This window comes from Eschscholzia californica, unplaced genomic scaffold, assembly GCF_041429995.1.
Source record: "Eschscholzia californica isolate CP2 unplaced genomic scaffold, dmEscCali1.0.p SCAF_4, whole genome shotgun sequence".
NCBI classification, from domain to species: domain Eukaryota; kingdom Viridiplantae; phylum Streptophyta; class Magnoliopsida; order Ranunculales; family Papaveraceae; genus Eschscholzia; species Eschscholzia californica.
The window spans coordinates 31,340,617-31,358,297 of record NW_028238461.1 but is presented as its reverse complement, the minus strand read 5'-3'; the positions used below and the strand labels follow the sequence as shown (position 1 = coordinate 31,358,297).

Genomic DNA, 17,681 nt, shown 5'->3' with positions numbered 1-17,681 from the left:
GGGTCAGAACGAAAAAAAGAGATATCGGGTCGTGCTGCCCTTATAATAAAGAGGAACTCTTAAGAACCAAACCCTATTTCTTTTCGGTCTTTCCAGTGACCGACTCCGTATTCTCTCTCTCCGATCTGGTCTACCCGTCCGTTTGAAGTTAGGCGTGGTTGAGTTTTATCCATCTCTCAGCCTTCTTAAAGGTTAGTATTTCATTTTCTCTTCTTCAATGTATTCAAGTATTTGAATTTTTAGGAAATTAACAAAGTATTTGAATTTTTAGTGTAATTAACAGGATTTAGGAATAGTTGGATAAAATTCATGACTTTGCACTACTAAACCCTAATTTTCTGTGTGAAAGGAATATTTTTTTAATGTGTTTTAGGCTGGATAAAATTCATGTTATTTTGAAGGATTTGGTCAAAACCCATAGAGAAACCTATGATATTTCTCCCAGTGAGTTAAAATCACCCAGTTCAAACTTCCATTCCTTGTAGTTCAAACCCGGCCGTTTTGTACGGGTACGGTTTGATCCGTAGAAGTACAGGGCCTGCTTGTTCGGGTTCTTTAACTTTTTATTGAGATTTTTGTTTGATTGAAACTAACAGTTTGGATTGGGCATTCTACAGATTTTTGTAAGATATTGAGTTCTTGGTATGGAAGTATCAAATCAGACTCCAGTTAAAAAGCCCAAGAGATTGACATCTCTAGTTTGGAATGACTTTGATAGAGTTAAAAAGCCTGATGGTATGGTAGCAATATGCAAGCACTGTAAAAAGAAGCTCAGTGGCTCCAGTACTAGTGGTACATCACATTTGAGAAATCATTTAAAGAGATGCCTTAAAAGAAATAACCGTGATATTCAACAATTGCTTGTAGTCAGAGAAAAGAAAAATAATTTCAGACATGAAGAAGATCTACGTGTGCTAGATCATAAGTTCGATGAACGACTAGATTCGAAATTTGATCAGGAGAGAAGTAGATTTGATCTTGCTCGAATGATTATTTTGCACGAATACCCACTAGCCATAGTTGAGCATGTTGGGTTTAAAAGATTTGTTGAGAATCTCCAGCCATCGTTTAAGATGATGTCATTTGATAGAGTAAAAGATGATTGTATGCAAATTTACGAGAAAGAGCGACAGAAGGTTTACGAGGTATTGGATAAAGTTCCAGGTCGAATTAGTCTTACTGCTGATATTTGGACTTCCCTTCAAGATCATCTATACTTGTGTTTGACAGCTCACTACATCGACGAGGCTTGGAGTTTACAGAAAAAAATTCTTAATTTCGTAGCCATTAATCCTTGTACAGCGCAAGGACTATCAGAACTTATAATGTCACGCATAAGGGATTGGGACATAGATCGTAAGCTGTTCTCAATAACATTAGACAATTCTTCAACTAATGACAATGCCATCTCTATAATTAGAGAACGGTTGTTTGAAAATAGATTGCTCCTTAGTAACGGCAAACTATTTCATGTGCGTTGTGCAAAACACATCCTCAGTGTTATTGTCCAAGATGTCTTGGAAGCAATGCACGATGTAATTCATAAAATTCGAGAAAGTGTTAGGTATATCAGAAGTTCAGAATCACTTCAGGAGAAATTCAATGAGCTGGTTCAAGAATTTGAAGTCATTAGCGAAAAAAACTTATTTCTTGATTGTCCTACACAATGGAACTCAACATTTGGGATGCTTGAGGCTGCCGTGGAATATCGTGATGCATTTTCTCATTTGCAAGAATATGAACCTAGTTACACAATTTTGATATCTGACTTAGAATGGGAAAGGGTAATTGAAATCAACAATTATTTGAAACTGTTTATAGAAGTTACAAATGTCTTTTCAGGTGTGAAATATCCAACAGCAAATCTTTATTTTCCCGAGATCTGTGATATTCACGTGCAACTGATTGAGTGGTGCAAGAACTCAGATTTTCTCATTAGTTCTCTGGCATTGAAAACAAAGAACAAATTTGATACTTATTGGAGCATTTGCATTCCGGTTTTAGCTATTGCAGCCATTTTGGATCCCCGATTTAAGATGAAGTTAGTAGAATATTACTATCCGCAAATTTACTGTAGCAATTCGGATGAATGCATCAAGGACGTGTCAAATATTATTAGAGATCTTTATAATGAGTACACAAATAGAATCTGCTCGACATTATCTTCTCTTGATCAGGGTTTTACTTGTGATGTTCAAAGTGGTAGTGGGCTTAATGGTACTAGTGAAACTAGAGATAGGCTACAAGGTTTCGATAAGTTTCTCCATGATACTTCGAATAACCAGAACATGAAGTCGGAATTGGATAAATATTTGGAGGAACCTGTGTTTCCAAGGAACGTCGATTTTAACATATTGAATTGGTGGAAAGTCAACTCACCTAAATACCCTGTCATGTCAATGATGGCCCGTGATATCCTGGGGATTCCTATGTCAGCCATAGTTTCATCAGATTCTGCATTCGAGATTGGTGGTGGAGTACTAGATTCGCATCAGAGCTCATTGAGTCCAGATGTTCTTCAGGCGTTGATCTGTACTCATGATTGGTTCCGGATGGAGTTAGAAGGTGAGTTTTTTTTTTCTTTTTAATGTTAGGTCATTGGAGTCTCGATTAATTCTCACGCGCGCTTACCGCTTTACGAAGATATCTCTTTTATTTATGACACCACAGGATTATTCACTCCCAACATCATTACATCATTACTTCATAATTTTAACCATTCACATTCTAAGGAATCAAAATATTTCGAATGTTGATGAGAACTGATAGTTTCCAGATTATGTATGGGAATCAGTTAACATGATTAGGGGTTGCTTCAAGGATAGTATTAGTTTCACAGTGGTGTCTGATACAATATTTTATATGCAGCAGAGTATGAACCAGTGTTGAGTCAACCTGCTGCGTTATGCATTGCTCCGAACTAAGGCATAGAGAGTATGTTTTCTTTCCTTCATCACTGAATTATTTCTATTGCGTTAACTAAATCATGTACTCACATGAATCGTACTTTGACTTGAATATGTAGCCATGGCTCTGTTCAATAATAGAAATGAAGGCTATGAATTGTACTTTTGACAGTTGTTCGAGAAAGCTGGCTTCTTTCAGATGTAGGCGTAATTTTTCACTTTGTTACCTATGGAGTTGCAATTGGAAGTTTGAGTTGTTACATTTGATCGGGCTTTCCTTTTTCTCTTCCCTCATTCGGAGTTGGAGTCGGCATTTAAGGCGGGCATAGTCAAAGCCAAAGCGTAGTCATGAGAGTGTTGATATATTATAAAAAAACACCTCTTTTGAACTGCTTAGGAGGATGAAGGTTCCCTCATACCCTATGATTTTGTAGCCCTAAAGATGTTTTCTGGATTGATCTGAATATTTTTTTTTTGATGAAAAGGATTGATCTGAATTATATACTCACTTTTGACAAGGTTAAATTACATAACGTGGTGTGCATATTAAATAATGGGGTTATTTCCAAATAGCCCCCAACTTTGTGACCAGCTCCTGCCTAGTGACCCCCTTTTTTCAATTACCGTTATAACACCGTTAACTAGTCATCACCTCTCTCTTTCATCTCATCGCCTCTCTCTATCACCTAATCCTATCGCCACCTCATCATCTTCACCGGTAACAGTCGATGATCGACCAATTTTTTGGCTGGCAACCTTTGAACATAAAAAAAAGGAAGAAAAATGTTCCTCTCTCATCTCTCTCTCTAAACAGATCTAGAGAGAGAGAGGAGGTCTCTTTGCAGACCATTGAAGGTCTGCGAACAGACCAAGAAAGAAACAGACAAGAATAAAGTAGGATAAACAAATTGTAAGGATAATCATCTCGGTCAAACAATAAAGAATCTCAATTTAGAGACGGAAGTGAATTTGAATAATATGAACACAAAAAACAACCAAGAAAGACCACAAAATCTATTTTAAAACCAGTTCAATTAAAATCAAGATTAATAAAAATGAATAGCGGAAATAGTTAGGGTTTGTAATGGAATTTACGTCGCTTCCAGATGAAGAAAGTTCGCCTTCTTCTCTGAGATGAATTGGTTTCTTCTTTAAATTGGTATTAGGGTTTGCAGATTAAGACATTGACGCAATTGCTTTTGCCCTAAGTTCCTCAATCTCCTCCATTACCTCTCTCTTTTATTTATTTTTCTTTACCCTCTCTTCTTCTACCGGCGGTTATACATGAAAATCAAGATCGATAGCGCTATCACTTGGTCTCTCTCATCATCATCCTTCCCTAATTGACAACAACAACAACAACCCAATGACAACTAAGACTTCAAATACACCACTCTCTTATAACCCTAGCAGCAGCAACATACCCTTTCACCATCGTCGTTCTCATTTCGACCTCAATTCCCTAATCTCTTCTGAATTTGATCTTGTTTCTTCTCATTACCTCGACGACAAAGATGTGGATATGACATCGGCAGATGATCTCATCTTCCCGACCAGTACTTCCAATGGAAATTACCACCACCAATACCATATGCTGGTGAAACCATCATCACCATCAGGAGGAGGAGGAAATTACAAGAAGGCGAAACTGATGGAGGAGAAGAAAAATCAAAGGCTTCGTCATCGTCACAGTATTTCTGCTGATGGATCATCGTCCTCTTTGTCATCCTTGTTGAGAACGATATCAGGGCACACAAAATTTCTTTCGCTCATCCAACCTCATCTTTCTCTCTCCTTTTCACCCACAGACCCTAATAAACCGAATCGCTATGGGTAATGAAATCATGGCCACTGTTGATAAAAATCTCATCGCTCATCTTGTTCCAGCTATGAAATCGCTTCATTCAGCTCTAGATCTGTTAAGAGAGAGAGAGAGAGAGAGAGGAGAGAAGAAAAAAAGTTAGAGAAGAGGAGTTTTTTTTATTACATTTGAAGGTTGCCGACCGAAAAAATTGGTCAATCGACGACCTTCGCCGGTGAAGACGATGAGGTGGCGAAAAGATAAGGTGGCAGATTGAGGCGATGAGATGGAAGAGAGAGAGGTGATGACTAGTTAACGGTGTTATAACGGTAACTGAAATAGGGAGTCATCTGACTATTTTTGATAAAGAAGGGGGCTAGGCAGGAAACTGGTCACAAAGTTGGGAGCTATTTGGAAAATAACCCTTAAATAATTGTATCTCATAGTTTATTGGTACGAAGTAAACATAATATTTCGTTGGTGTCCATAAATAAGTTCATGTGCACGAGGTCATTAGTTCTATCACGATTAGCATAATAGTGTGTAGTCATGAAATCAATCACAAAATATCAACCCTTGATTCCTTTGTTAGTTAATTTCAATATTAAGATTTTGTAACATTCAAACAAAGTAACCTTAAAAATTTGACCCGGGCGGCGTGTTTTTGATGGACTAGCGGCGCCACCTTGCCATCTGGTGGAGACTGTTTCACCCTTGTCAGTTACTCCCGGTATTTGACAGTTCTCTGAGGTGCCAAACAGCTTTAGTTTCTTTTCCATTAATTCGTACGACATTGGTCCTTCTAAAGGCACCGGGCCAAAAGGCTGTTAGCGGGCGAGCTCTATTAGCACCAGGCCCAACAACTAATTTCTCTGTTAGCACCAGCCTCATCTGTAAGCACCCGGCCTCATCTAACATAACCTTAACCTCCATCTAAATCTCACAATTTGAAAATCAATTTGGGGAAAAACCTTCACGTTCTCTCTCTAAAGTTAAAAATCAAACCTCAAATTTTGCTCTCACTCAGTCCTTTCACTTTCTAAGTGTTAGCATCAACAATCATTTGGTGAAGACGGATACTAATGAAAGATGAAAATTTTAATTTTCCCTAAAAATCTATTGGACGGGCTGGACCAGTTCGAAACCTAAGAGAACCAAACGGATTAGCTGATCCGCGGGACCTAAGAGGACCATACAGATTAGCTGTTCCGAGACCTAAGAGGACCAAGCGGATCAGTTGATCCGGGACCTAAGAGAACAAAACGGATCAGTTGATCCGGGACCAAAGAGGACCAAACGGATCAGCTGATTTGGGACCTAAGAATATCGATGATAGTGGATCTTTACTTCTTTTAAAAAGATGACATAACATAGTTGAAAGATGAATATCTCACTCGGATTGATGGTTCTGTTTATTTGAGTGGCCGCCGACAGGTGTTGATGAGACATGAAAATGTCCCATCTGAGTCTCTTAATTTAGACGAGTTAGTCTCTCTAGAGCAGTTACTCTCACGAATTACTCTCTTTTATGTTCAGGTACCTTTTTACAGAGTTATGCGTGCAAAACGGATAAAAGTCGGAAAGAATACAGACTAGGGGCATTTTGGTCATTTGTTGATTCTGACTTCTTGGTCAATATTAGTGTTCGGATGGAAAGTAGAGTCCAAGACGAGCCCGTAGGCGAAAACGGAAGTCAAATCGGAGTTCGGACGAGAGACTTATAGCTAGTCAAAGTTTGGATTAAAATCAGGTCAACAGTGACACGTGGCGTGCAATCTAACGTAACATGGAATTTTCGGTACACAGTCGGGCTGTGCGGGACGCTTGTTCGGGATGGCAAGAATTTACGTCCCAATACACCCGCGAGCAAGTTATTATGGTGCTTCCGAGCGTTTCCGCCGTCCAGATCCGTGTTTTGAAGATCGAACGGTCTCTGAAGCTGCCCATCTTCACTGCCATTCAAGAACAGTTTAGTTAGAGAGAGAAACCGAGAGAGAGAGAATCAAAAACAGATTAAATCCTTCTCTCTCTCGTCTCTATCTAATAAAACTGATTCAAAAACAGGAAGGAGAGAGAGATAACCGGGAGAGATAATCGAGAGATTGAGGAAGATATTCGGTGGCAATCAAAACAGAAAAGAGAGATAGACCCGGGAGATAGAGGAGAGATTCGATTGTTCTTGAATTCTATAAAAAGAGAGGTTGAACAGGAGGTAGAGATATCTCTCGGCTGGGGGATCATCCTCCTCTCGAGCTCAAATACAAAGAGAAATCAGAGAGAGAGTGAGAAGGATGATCGGGTTTTCAGAGAACAGAAGAGAAAAGGAGAAAAGTTAGAGAGAGAGAGAAACAGAGAGATTAAGCTCGGGTTTAAGAGAGAGATACAACAGAAGAGAGAGAGAGGTTTTTCTGTTTTTCTTTCCTGTTTATACTCTTTCTATTAGTGAGAGATAGAGAGAGATACAGAGAGATTAAGAGGAGAATTATTGTAGAGAGAGAAAAGAACAGAAACTCAGTTTCTTTTTCAAATTAATTTGATTTTCGATTCTCTTTATTTTCGTGTTTCCTGTTTAGTGAGAAAGCAAGAAATAACAAAGATAGAGAGATTAAAGTGAGAGAAACAGCAGGTTGGAGTGAGAAAACAGAGTTGAAGAAGATGAGAAAATAATTTTCCAGAGAGGAAAATATTTCCGGGAAGACGAGAAAATCGTTTTCCCAGAGGGTGCGTTTGGCAGATTTCCAGGAAAAACAGAAGGAAATCCATTCCTTAAGGGTCTGTTTGGTTTTCGAAGCGCAGAAAAGTAAGTTTCTTTCTTATTTTTCTTCCATTACTTCAAATATTTATCGTTTCTAGCATGAGTAGCTAAATCCTTTATATCTAGGGTTTTAGACGAAGTTTAAATGACTATTCTAATAATAAATTTATTACAGTTATTTTTGTTTTAACGATAATATTTTCCGGGTTTATTTAGACCGTTCATGGACTAAAAACCTGAGTTATACAAAGAACTATCAAATTAGACCAAAATAAATTTGTCCTTAGAATTGTTAGGAAAACGGATTCGAAAACCCTAGGTTCCCTTTCTCTGAATATCGAAATATTTATTTATTTATTTATTTTTCTTGAGTTTTATATTATAATTCTATTTTATCACCATCAAAACCAATTTTGAATCTCAATAGTTTTAAGGTTAGAATTAGTTTAACTTAGTCTCTGAGGAACGAACCGGTCTTACCGGAACTATTACTTGACGCCCGTATACTTGCGGGTGGTAACCTATCTAGGTAACTTTTTAGGACCATCAGGTGTCGATGTGGTTGCCGGAGAATGTCGGTAGTAGTGCACAACCTAGGATTTTGTTTTCGAAGAAAAATGAATTTTTTTTGGAAGAAGAATATAAAAGAAGAAAACAGAGGTGAATTTCACCCAAGTTAGTTAACCGGGTGCTTATAGAGAACTCGGGTCAATGGTCATTGACCCGAGTCAACGAAATAGCCGCCCGTTAACAGCCTTTCGGCCCGGTGCCTTCAGAGCCACCCTTTTCTTATTTGGTAGAGATATAGTCTCATTTCATCTTTGTCTTCTTCTCCTTGTTATCATTCTATGGCTACTCCAAGTTTGCTGCCCTTACCACTGATGATACTACATAAAATGGAGTAGTAAAATTTCTTCGTGAGAAACGTATTGATATTAGTTAGGAAATGATCCGTCTACCCAAAGTTATTCATGGCCCAAACAAATTTACTCCGACGAATATTAAATATAATGCATTTCTGATTTGGTTTATTACGACGACTGAACTTGAGATAGCCTTAGACAAATCGCCATGGGTGATCATGGATGAACTAATTATCTTACAACCCTTAGACCCTAACAAATCACCGGGTGATCATACTTTTGATAAGGCCTCGTTATGGGGTCAAATGCATGGTATTCCGCTTAGCCATTTAAACTGTACCATTTTTAACAGACAGGCGAAACCACTAGATGTTATCTGACCAAATACTCTGAAGGGAGCCAACAAATGGTTAGTATATAGTCGTATTCGTATAGAATTTTGTTTGGCTAATCCTCTTCCTAGAAGGGTCAACCTCAGACTTTCCAGTAAATATCCAACTTATTTAGGTGGAGTTGCACTTTGAATGATCCCCCTGATTTTGTTTTTCCTGTGGACGAATTGGTTATTCTATCAAATTCGGCCCTATTTTTCTTCAACTTAGTGATCTGCTTAAGCAAGGGCTGTCAGAGCAACAACATTCCCTTGTTATCAAGGCAATGGAACAAAAAATATCCGGAGTCTTTTAAATGGCCAACATATGGACAACAAATTATCTTATAGAATTTTTTAATAAAACACCCAAAAAATGGACCCGGATCCCACATTCAGCCCAACTCGAAATAATATTCCATATAAAACCAAAAAATTTGGAAACTCTATACATCAAGCCCAAATACGAATCTCTAGACACTTTTTCCCATCTCTAAGACCATGTCTATTCTCACATTTCCTGCTTTGCCCTTTTATATATGTCCTTCCGAAGGAGTGTCCTTCGACCAAAGTGGCAATGCGTATAATTTGCAGTTAGGATAACGATGACTTTATCCAGAAGATCATCTAGTCCGGTCCAATTAGTGGTCGTAATGCTTAGCTAGAAGCCGCTTACGATCGTCGGATCACTTCGGTAATCCGTGGCTAACATAGATCGGATCCTACAACGGGTTACACCAAAGAGTGGTAGCTTGATCGGAGAGAGGTGACTCATGGGAGCTTGCCTACAGATGGATATGCTCTAGTCTGATAGTGCCAAAAAGATAAAAAGAATCGGGCTCGAAAGAGAAGTCCGAAAAGGTGGAAAACCCACTTATGGGGCGTCCAGATCAAACCCAGTAATGGGTTGATATGAACCGGCCATAGTGTGGGAGTGGGCCGGCCAGCCCAAGCCCATTAATGGGCTTAAGTGGCCAGCCACACACCATATTAAGGGGAAACTCTAATTTCCCTTAAAAGGGTATTAAGGGAAATTCGAATGTTTATCTTTTCTGGGACTCTTAATGAAACCTAATTTGAGTCAGACTCCTATTAGGGTTTCTCTATATAAGGGTCATTAGAGATTCAAAAAAGTTGGTTGAATTTTTCTCAAGAGAAAACAACTTCTCTCTCACAAAATACAGCTAAGTGGAGAGAGAGGGTTTTAGAGAAAGAGCTCCCAATCTATCTATGGAGTCAAAAGAAGAATTGTCCTTCTTCTCAACCTTCAATGGAGCTCTAGCGGACAACAAAGAAGGGAGATCAAGTCACTTACTCGGGTGTCTCCAGTAGAGGAGCTACATATGAAGCTCTCATCTTCGGGATAAAGGAGTTGGAATCTAATTCGAGGAAAGCGAATCCAGGTATTTTCTTTATGTTTCTAGTTCATTATTAGTTCTTGCATGTGATCCTGGATAACTAGTGTTAATCATATGATGATTGAGATTCCGCTTACAACATTAGTTAGACGATTAGTAGTCTTAGAGACGTACAAAACCCTAGAGTGGCATCACGAGCCGTTTGCATGTAACTAGTTTTGACTAGAACGAATTAAATTCATACTTAATTTATTAGATGGATTAGTTTGAATAAAGATTCAAACACGTTCTGATTAGTATGATTTAGATTTAGACGTAATCAAACGAGTATTTGAAAGAGGTTCAATGTGTAGAATCATTAGATTTTGAGATTTTTGAAAAGTGTTTTCGAAAACGGATTTAATGGTTTAATGATTTTGAAAAACAAGTTTCAAAATCATGAGTTTTTGATGAGTTTTCATCAAAAACAGCAGTTGGGATCGAGTTGGAGAAAAAGAAGCCTAGTTGGAATGGCAGTTTCTATTTTGAAAAATAGAAATTGCCCAGCCCGGACCGGCCAGACGCGTCTGGCCGGTCCGAGCATCTCGGACAGGTATTCCCGAGGCGCGGGAATAGCGAACTGGGATAATCCCAGTCCGAACCAAACTGAGAGTCCGAGACTAGGAAGTCTCGACATCCCAGACGCGTCTAGGACGCGTCTGGGATCCCAGTATGTCTCGGACTAGGTCCGAGACATGGATCACGTTCTGGAAGTCCAGCACGTCTCGACCTTGGGCTGGGACATGGATCACGCGTCTATGACGCGTCCAGACAAGTTTTGGACGCGTCTGGGTCCTACCAAGCATCTCGGACTTCATGTTCGAGATGGGCACAACTCGGTCAGACGCGTCTAAGGATAAAGGACGCGTCTGGCCTAGGAGCAGGAGGCGTCCAGGCCTATGGACCCGACACGTTTGGAACGTGCCATTTCTGTCCAGCCAGTGCTAGGCCATGGTCCGAGACTTGTCATGGGGCAACCCGGGCTAGTCAAAGGACAAGTTGACCAAGTTTGACTTAGGTCTTTCGAGTATGACTCGGGCCTTACTCCGAGTGGGAGGTCTTGACTTTTCTTCTTCCGACTTCAGTCGTCCGAAGGCCTAAACGGAGTTTTCCTTGAATCGATTTTAGAAATCATTAAGGAAGAAACTTAACGTGCCATTAGTTCATATTTTACGAAAATAGACACAAAAGCCCGTTAGACATAGAGGTGTCACAATTTCCCACAAATAGCGGACTTAGAAACGATTCTAGGATACATACTTTATCCTACGAATGTCATATTTTGTATTTATGTATATGTGAATGCATAGAGTAGTATTTCCTTTAAATAAGTTATCGACTCTTGTTTCTAAGCACAAGTAAGAATGTGCCCGAATAATACTTAGAGTATAGGGTCATAGGATCCATTGATGAACTTAACGATGAGATCATGGTTCAAGTGGGAGTAATCAATGGAGGTTCAAGGACATAAATCTGAACGAACCATAGGCAAACAAGAGGTAACCTATAAGATTTGATCTTTTAAGGGCTATACTAGGAACTAATTAATTCCTTACGCAAATGATGTGACACAATTTTGACACATCTCTGTACTCTAATATTTGATCTTTGCAATGTTTTTAAGCAATTTATTGTGTTTTTAATGTTGTTTTGTGTTTATGAAGATACTTAGAGCAGATTTAGAAAACTGACTAAAAAAACTCACATTTAGAGGAGCAAACATCAAATGGTCTCTAACTAAACCTTTTGGGCGTAGGTGTGGTCGATTTGGATTATTAAGTTGATAACATTAAAATGATGGCAAAAGGACATACCAAAGACAACTATGAGGCAAAGTTAAGCTGGTGAAACAGTTGGTCCAAATTCATTAAAGTGTTAACATCATGGCTGAATTCATTCTCATTTATGGCAATTACTACAAAAGAGGTTACAAAAGTTATTTTGGAGACATTAAGTGTTGGATTAAATTGTAAAGTTAATAGCTTGTGGTTACAAAAGTTATTAGGATAATGAGGTGTTAATAACAATTGATACTAAGGCTATAAATAGAGCATCTTTGCAAGGAGGAAGGGGGAAAGGAGAGAAGCAAGAGAAAGGGAATAGACGTTTCAAAGTCTGATTTCCATTTGGAGTTCTAGTATTTTTTTCTTTTATTTTGCTGATTTATTTTCAAGCACGAGTAGCTAATTTCATTTGACTTGGGGCTGTCTTAAAGCCCGAAACATGATTTATTTTGCTAGTAGAAATTCGTAATGAGAAGACGGGAAATCAGTTTAAGGTTAATGGGGAACGCCTCAAACCATACTACGAACCATTTGAGCACGATAAAGAAATTATGCATCTTGATAATCCTACCTCTCATTCCTTGTAGTTTCGTTACAATCTTGTTCGGCTGAAGACATTAAACTTAGCGCTTTTAGGAGGCAACCCACAAACATATTTCTTTGGATGATATTCAACAATGATACATGAGGTAAGTCCCTAAACCTAAAGATTTATGTTTTTTATTTCTTACTTTGTTTTTTTTAATAATAATATTCCTTTACTACTTGATATGAATGTGTTGATGCTATTTGCATTAAGGACAATGTTCAAGTCAAGTGTGGGGGGAAAGTTCTTTAGAGTCTACAAAAAATATATTACCCAATGCAATGATGAAAATGGGCTTGGTTCTTGGGAATTTGGATGAAATTGAGTAATGTTTTAGATCTGGACATAATTGTTTATTAATCATTTTCTTTGAAAATCTATCTAAATGCACATAACCTCTGTTGCCATGATGTGTTGAATTAGAATGAAACATGCTGGTACGATCAAGACTTATACAACCCATGCAAGATTTTGAACCTTAAAATTGATACATTATGCATATCAATGATTCATTTCTTGTGTGTTTTGATCTTTGATGAACTATTTCTCTAGAACTTGCTTTAGACCGTTCGAATGTTACAAAGATGCATGTGACAAATTAGATGATTGAGGTATTAAAAAACCGCCATATTCTATTCAATTTTCATTCCTTATCCCTAACATGAACTTTTATCTCCACTCTATTATCTTATCCCCTAATTCTATTTTTATAAAGTAGTAGAGTACTCAAGTTGATATTGCGCTTGTTGCTAAGAAGAACATTTTAAAATGGTAGAGTATGGAGGTGTGGTTAAAGATGCAATGATGGTATTATTCTCAAAATATTCTTAAGCAATTTATTGTGTTTTTAATGTTGTTTTGTGTTTGTGAAGATACTTAGAGCAGATTTGGAAAACTGACTAAAAAAACTTACATTTAGAGGAGCAAACATCAAATGGTCTCTAACTAAACCTTTTGGGTGTTGGTGTGGTCAATTTGGATTATTAAGTTGATAACATTAAAATGATGGCAAAATGACATACCAATGACAACTATGTGGCAAAGTTAAGCTGGTGCAACAATTGGTCCGGATTCATTGGAGTGTTAACATCATATGGCTGAATTCATTCTAACTGATGGCAATTACTACAAAAAAGGTTACACAAGTTATTGTGAAGACATTAAATGGTGGATTAAATTGTAAAGTTAATAACTTGTGGTTACAAAAGTTATTAGGATGAATTAATGAGGTGTTAATAACAATTGGTACTAAGGCTCTAAATAAAGCGTCTTCGCAAGGAGGAAGGGGGGAAGGAGAATAGCAAGAGAAAGGGAATAGAAGTTTCAAAGTCTGATTTCCATTTGGAGTTGTAGCATTTTTTTCTTTTATTTTGCTGATTTATTTTCAAGCATGAGTAGCTAATTTCATTTGAGTTGGGACTGTCTTAAAGCCCTAAACATGACTTCACTTTCTTAATCTATATTTGGTTTGAGTCTCATATTGGTAGACGATGTCAAATTCACTACTTTAAAGTCTGGTTTATAATCTTTGTTTTTGTGATTGATCACCATAAAATACGATTTTAAGCTTATTTGTTGCAGGTTTTAGAGAAAGTGCCAAATTGACTACAACTTAAGAGCAACAAATCTGTAGGATAAGATCTATACATGTGAAGTTTGATACTTGTTTGCTTAAGATAATTATTATATCTTAAGAAATATGTGATGTTCGTTCTCATTGTGTTTAATGGATTCCTCATTGTTAAATTGAGTAAATACCATACTGATTTCCAATTAGGGATACGTGCTTCATTGTAAATGCCATACATGGTGCATCAATTATGACAGAATTGTACTCTTTGACTTAAATGCCATGAGCAATTATGTGAACATCTTCATCTATGCTTTGTGAAACTTGATCCCATATATTTGTGTTAAGAAGTGAATGATTGTTTAGAGTGAAAAGGAGCCATGACTTGTTTCTCTTTACTATTTAGTAATCACGGGTTAAGTTAGATATACAGTTAGAATCTCAATCAAAAACCCAGATTTTCTTTTATTTGTAGCATTGATTTGCATTATAATTAGATAACAATTCTCTGTGAGATGACCCTTGCTTACTACTATCACTAGACTTCATTAAAGTAAGTAAGGTATTAATTTGTTGTCCGTAAAATATACAACAAATTTTTGGCGCTGCTGGCGGGGAATTGTTTCATCTAATTTCTTATCTTTATCTTTATTTTCTTTTGTAACTTTGGTATTGCTTACTAATTTAGAAATTCTTTTTGATTTCACGTGTATGTCAAACTTAGAGCTTCACCTGATTGCGCAAAGAATCGAAAGGCTAAAATCAAATTTCTACGCTAAAGCAATTCTAGAAAAAGTTCAGCAAGCTGCTTTAATTCCTTTTCCATCCTCACCGGCCTCATCGAACTTTTCAAGTGAGAGAGAAGACGAAGAGTTCACGATGGAAAGAGGAGATAACAACGGTAACAACAATACTCGCCCGCTCAAGGAGTTCGCCATCCCTTTTGCCTTAGACCCACCACTTTGCATTGCTTTACCACAAAATAATGCAACATTTGATATAAAGAGTGGAACATTTCACTTGTGCCTCAGTTTTATGGTAAGATAGGTGATGATCCTCACATTCATTTAAAAGATTTCTTTGCTTTTTGCTCTACTATGCAAAGTCCATGGATTACAAATGAGGAGGTCAGACTTCGATTGTCTCCATTCTTACTTAAGGAACGAGCCAAGGAGTGGCTTTACTCTCTACCTAGTGTTTCTATCACTACATGGGTTGATCTTGCTGCAAAGTTTCTTATGAAATTTTATCCAGCCCAAAAGACAAATAAGATTCGTAAAGAGATTATGGGAGCACAACAAGAAGTTGGTGAACCATTTCATGAGTATTGGGATCGTTTCCAAAGACTTTTAAGTTCCTGCCCACATCATCAAATCGAAGATTGGCTCTTGATGCAGTATTTCTACGAATGTTTACTTCATTCGAAAAGGACTTTGGTTGATGCTACTAGTGGAGGTGGGTTGATGAATAAAAATGTTGATGAGGCAAGAATTATGTTTGAAAATATTGCTACAAATTCTTCACAATTCAACTATAGAAGACCCGTTCTTGAAAGATCAAATGTAAATGAGGTTAGTACTAATAATGAGGATAATCTTCGTATTGATGCTTTAACTAACCTTGTTAAACAGTTGATTCCGCAATCACAAGTATGTGCCGTGTGTTCTCACCAAGGAGACAAATACGATGAATGTCCTAGCTTGTTTGGAGAACATGATGAAGTAGCCCAAGCAAGTTTTGTTCAACAACAAAGAAGTAAGAACGATCCGCTCTCAAATACTTATAACCCTGGATGGCGCCAACATCCCAATTTTAGCGGGAGAAACAATGCAAATGTGCAACAATTACCTGCTCAACAAAATCAGTTTCTTCCTTTGAGAAATCAGATGGTGGCTCCTCAAAACCCACCAAATTTGACTACTCCTTTGCAAGGTAAATCGGTTGAGGATTGCATTAGTTCTTTAGCTATGTGTACTCAAAATTTTATGCAGAAAATGAAGCAAAATCAAAATCAAATGTCTACAGCCATTAAGAACTTGGAAACACAAATGGGCCAACTTGCAGCCTCCTTAAGTCAAAGAGAGCAAGGGAAACTTCCAAGCAAAACTATTCCATATCTGATGGGTAGCCATGAAATGGCTAAAGCAATTACATTAAGAAGTGGTAAGGAAGTGGGAAAGAATGATGAAAATGAGATGGTGGAGTTGCGAAAAGATGAATCAACAAGTGAATCGTTGGTAGTTCAAAATGAGAAGCAACATAATGGTAAGGGAATTTCTCCAAGTAATGATTCAGTTATCTCTAATGTGCCATTTCGTCGTAGGTTCATGAAGTCTAAGAAGGAGCATGTCCACCAAGACATTTTTGAGACGTTAAGAAAAGTGCAAGTGAATATCCCTCTTTTGGATGCGATCAAGCAAATTCCTAACTATGCAAAGTTTCTAAAAGAACTTTGTACAAACAAAAGGAAGTTGAAGGAGAACGAGACTGTTGCACTAAGCGAAGAAGTTTCTGCTGTGTTGTTAAGAAAACTACCACTAAAGCTTCAAGATCCAGGGAATTTTACTATTCCTTGTCTGATTGGAAAACAAAAGTTTAATCATGCTTTACTTGATTTCAAAGCATCTATTAACTTGATGCATTATTATGTTTTTGAATCCTTGAACTTAAGTGATCTTAAAGAAACATCAGTGAGCATAAAATTGGCTGATAGATCGATCAAGTATCTGAAAGGAGTTCTAGAGGATGTTTTGGTTCAAGTCAATGACTTGATGTTTCCACCTAATTTTTTGGTTCTTCAAATGGAGGAAACTCCTATTCTTGGAAAAGAGTTACCTCTAATTCTTGGTCGTCCGTTTATGAGAACTGCACAAACTAAAATTGATGTATATGAAGGAACTCTTTCAATCTCAATCAATGATGAAACTATTCAATTTAAGGTGTTCAATGCGATGAAATATCCAAATTATGAACGTGCTTGTTTTTCTATTGATGTACTTGATCAAGTTGTGCAAGATAAGTTTGATGTTTCAAGTGGACATACATCATTAGGAAATGCACTAATCTATGGATCTGATTTGTTGGCAAATGAGGGTGATGAAGATGATTTGACAGCTTTGAATATGTTAGAAGCTTTACCTTACATCAAGGGTAACTATTCTTCTATCTCTGAATCAATTCCTTTGTTGACTAATGACCTTGTTCCTTTTATTGTAAAAGCACCACAGGTAGAACTCAAAAGCCTACCAGAACATCTTGAATATGTATTTATAGGTGAAGGGGAGACACTACTAGTAATAGTTTTTCTAAGTTAAGTGAAACAGAGAAGGAAAAGCTTGTGTGAGTGTTAAGGGAGCATAAAACTGCTCTAGGGTGGATTATTGATGATATCAAAGGAATTAGCCCAACAACGTGTATTCATCGGATTCACTTGGAAATAGATTCTAAACCGTCGAGAGAGGCGCAAAGAAGATTGAATCCCGTGATGAAGGATGTGGTTAAGAAGGAGATACTGAAGCTTTTAGATGTTGGAATTATTTATCCAATTTCGGATTGTAAATGGGTAAGCCCTGTTCAAGTTGTTCCAAAGAAGTCTGGAATCACGATTGTAAAGAACGATGAGAATGAGTTAGTACCGCAAAGAATACAA

The 17,681-nt window shown here is 37.6% G+C and overlaps 2 protein-coding genes across 5 annotated transcripts; both read left to right on the top strand.

Moving 5' to 3' along the window:
• LOC147544136 (zinc finger BED domain-containing protein RICESLEEPER 1-like) lies at nucleotides 1-3,457 on the top strand. 4 transcript variants are annotated; one of them, XM_086633768.1, is made up of 4 exons: nucleotides 1-191; nucleotides 618-2,565; nucleotides 2,869-2,934; nucleotides 3,079-3,457. In XM_086633768.1, exons 2-3 carry the CDS (start codon nucleotides 645-647, stop codon nucleotides 2,922-2,924), a joined length of 1,977 nt encoding a protein of 658 aa, XP_086489894.1. In that variant the 5' UTR covers nucleotides 1-191; nucleotides 618-644; the 3' UTR covers nucleotides 2,925-2,934; nucleotides 3,079-3,457. The 4 variants fall into 4 exon arrangements, with proteins under 4 accessions (XP_086489894.1, XP_086489896.1, XP_086489897.1 ...); XM_086633770.1 differs by having other exon boundaries at nucleotides 6-191; nucleotides 2,872-2,934; XM_086633771.1 differs by having other exon boundaries at nucleotides 6-191; nucleotides 2,872-2,934; nucleotides 3,026-3,457.
• Nucleotides 3,458-14,743: 11,286 nt separating this feature from the next.
• LOC147544135 (uncharacterized) lies at nucleotides 14,744-17,346 on the top strand. The gene is made up of 2 exons (XM_086635635.1): nucleotides 14,744-14,933; nucleotides 15,038-17,346. Exons 1-2 carry the CDS (start codon nucleotides 14,744-14,746, stop codon nucleotides 17,344-17,346), a joined length of 2,499 nt encoding a protein of 832 aa, XP_086491761.1.
• The last annotated feature ends 335 nt before the right edge of the window (nucleotides 17,347-17,681 follow it).

Coding starts and splice junctions, on each gene's coding strand:
- LOC147544136 (XM_086633768.1), top strand. CDS start 645: ATGGAAGTATCAAATCAGACTCCAGTTAAAAAGCCCAAGAGATTGACA. Junction 2,566..2,868: donor GTTCCGGATGGAGTTAGAAG/GTGAGTTTTTTT, acceptor TTTTATATGCAG/CAGAGTATGAACCAGTGTTG.
- LOC147544135 (XM_086635635.1), top strand. CDS start 14,744: ATGTCAAACTTAGAGCTTCACCTGATTGCGCAAAGAATCGAAAGGCTA. Junction 14,934..15,037: donor GGAAAGAGGAGATAACAACG/GTAACAACAATA, acceptor TTTGATATAAAG/AGTGGAACATTTCACTTGTG.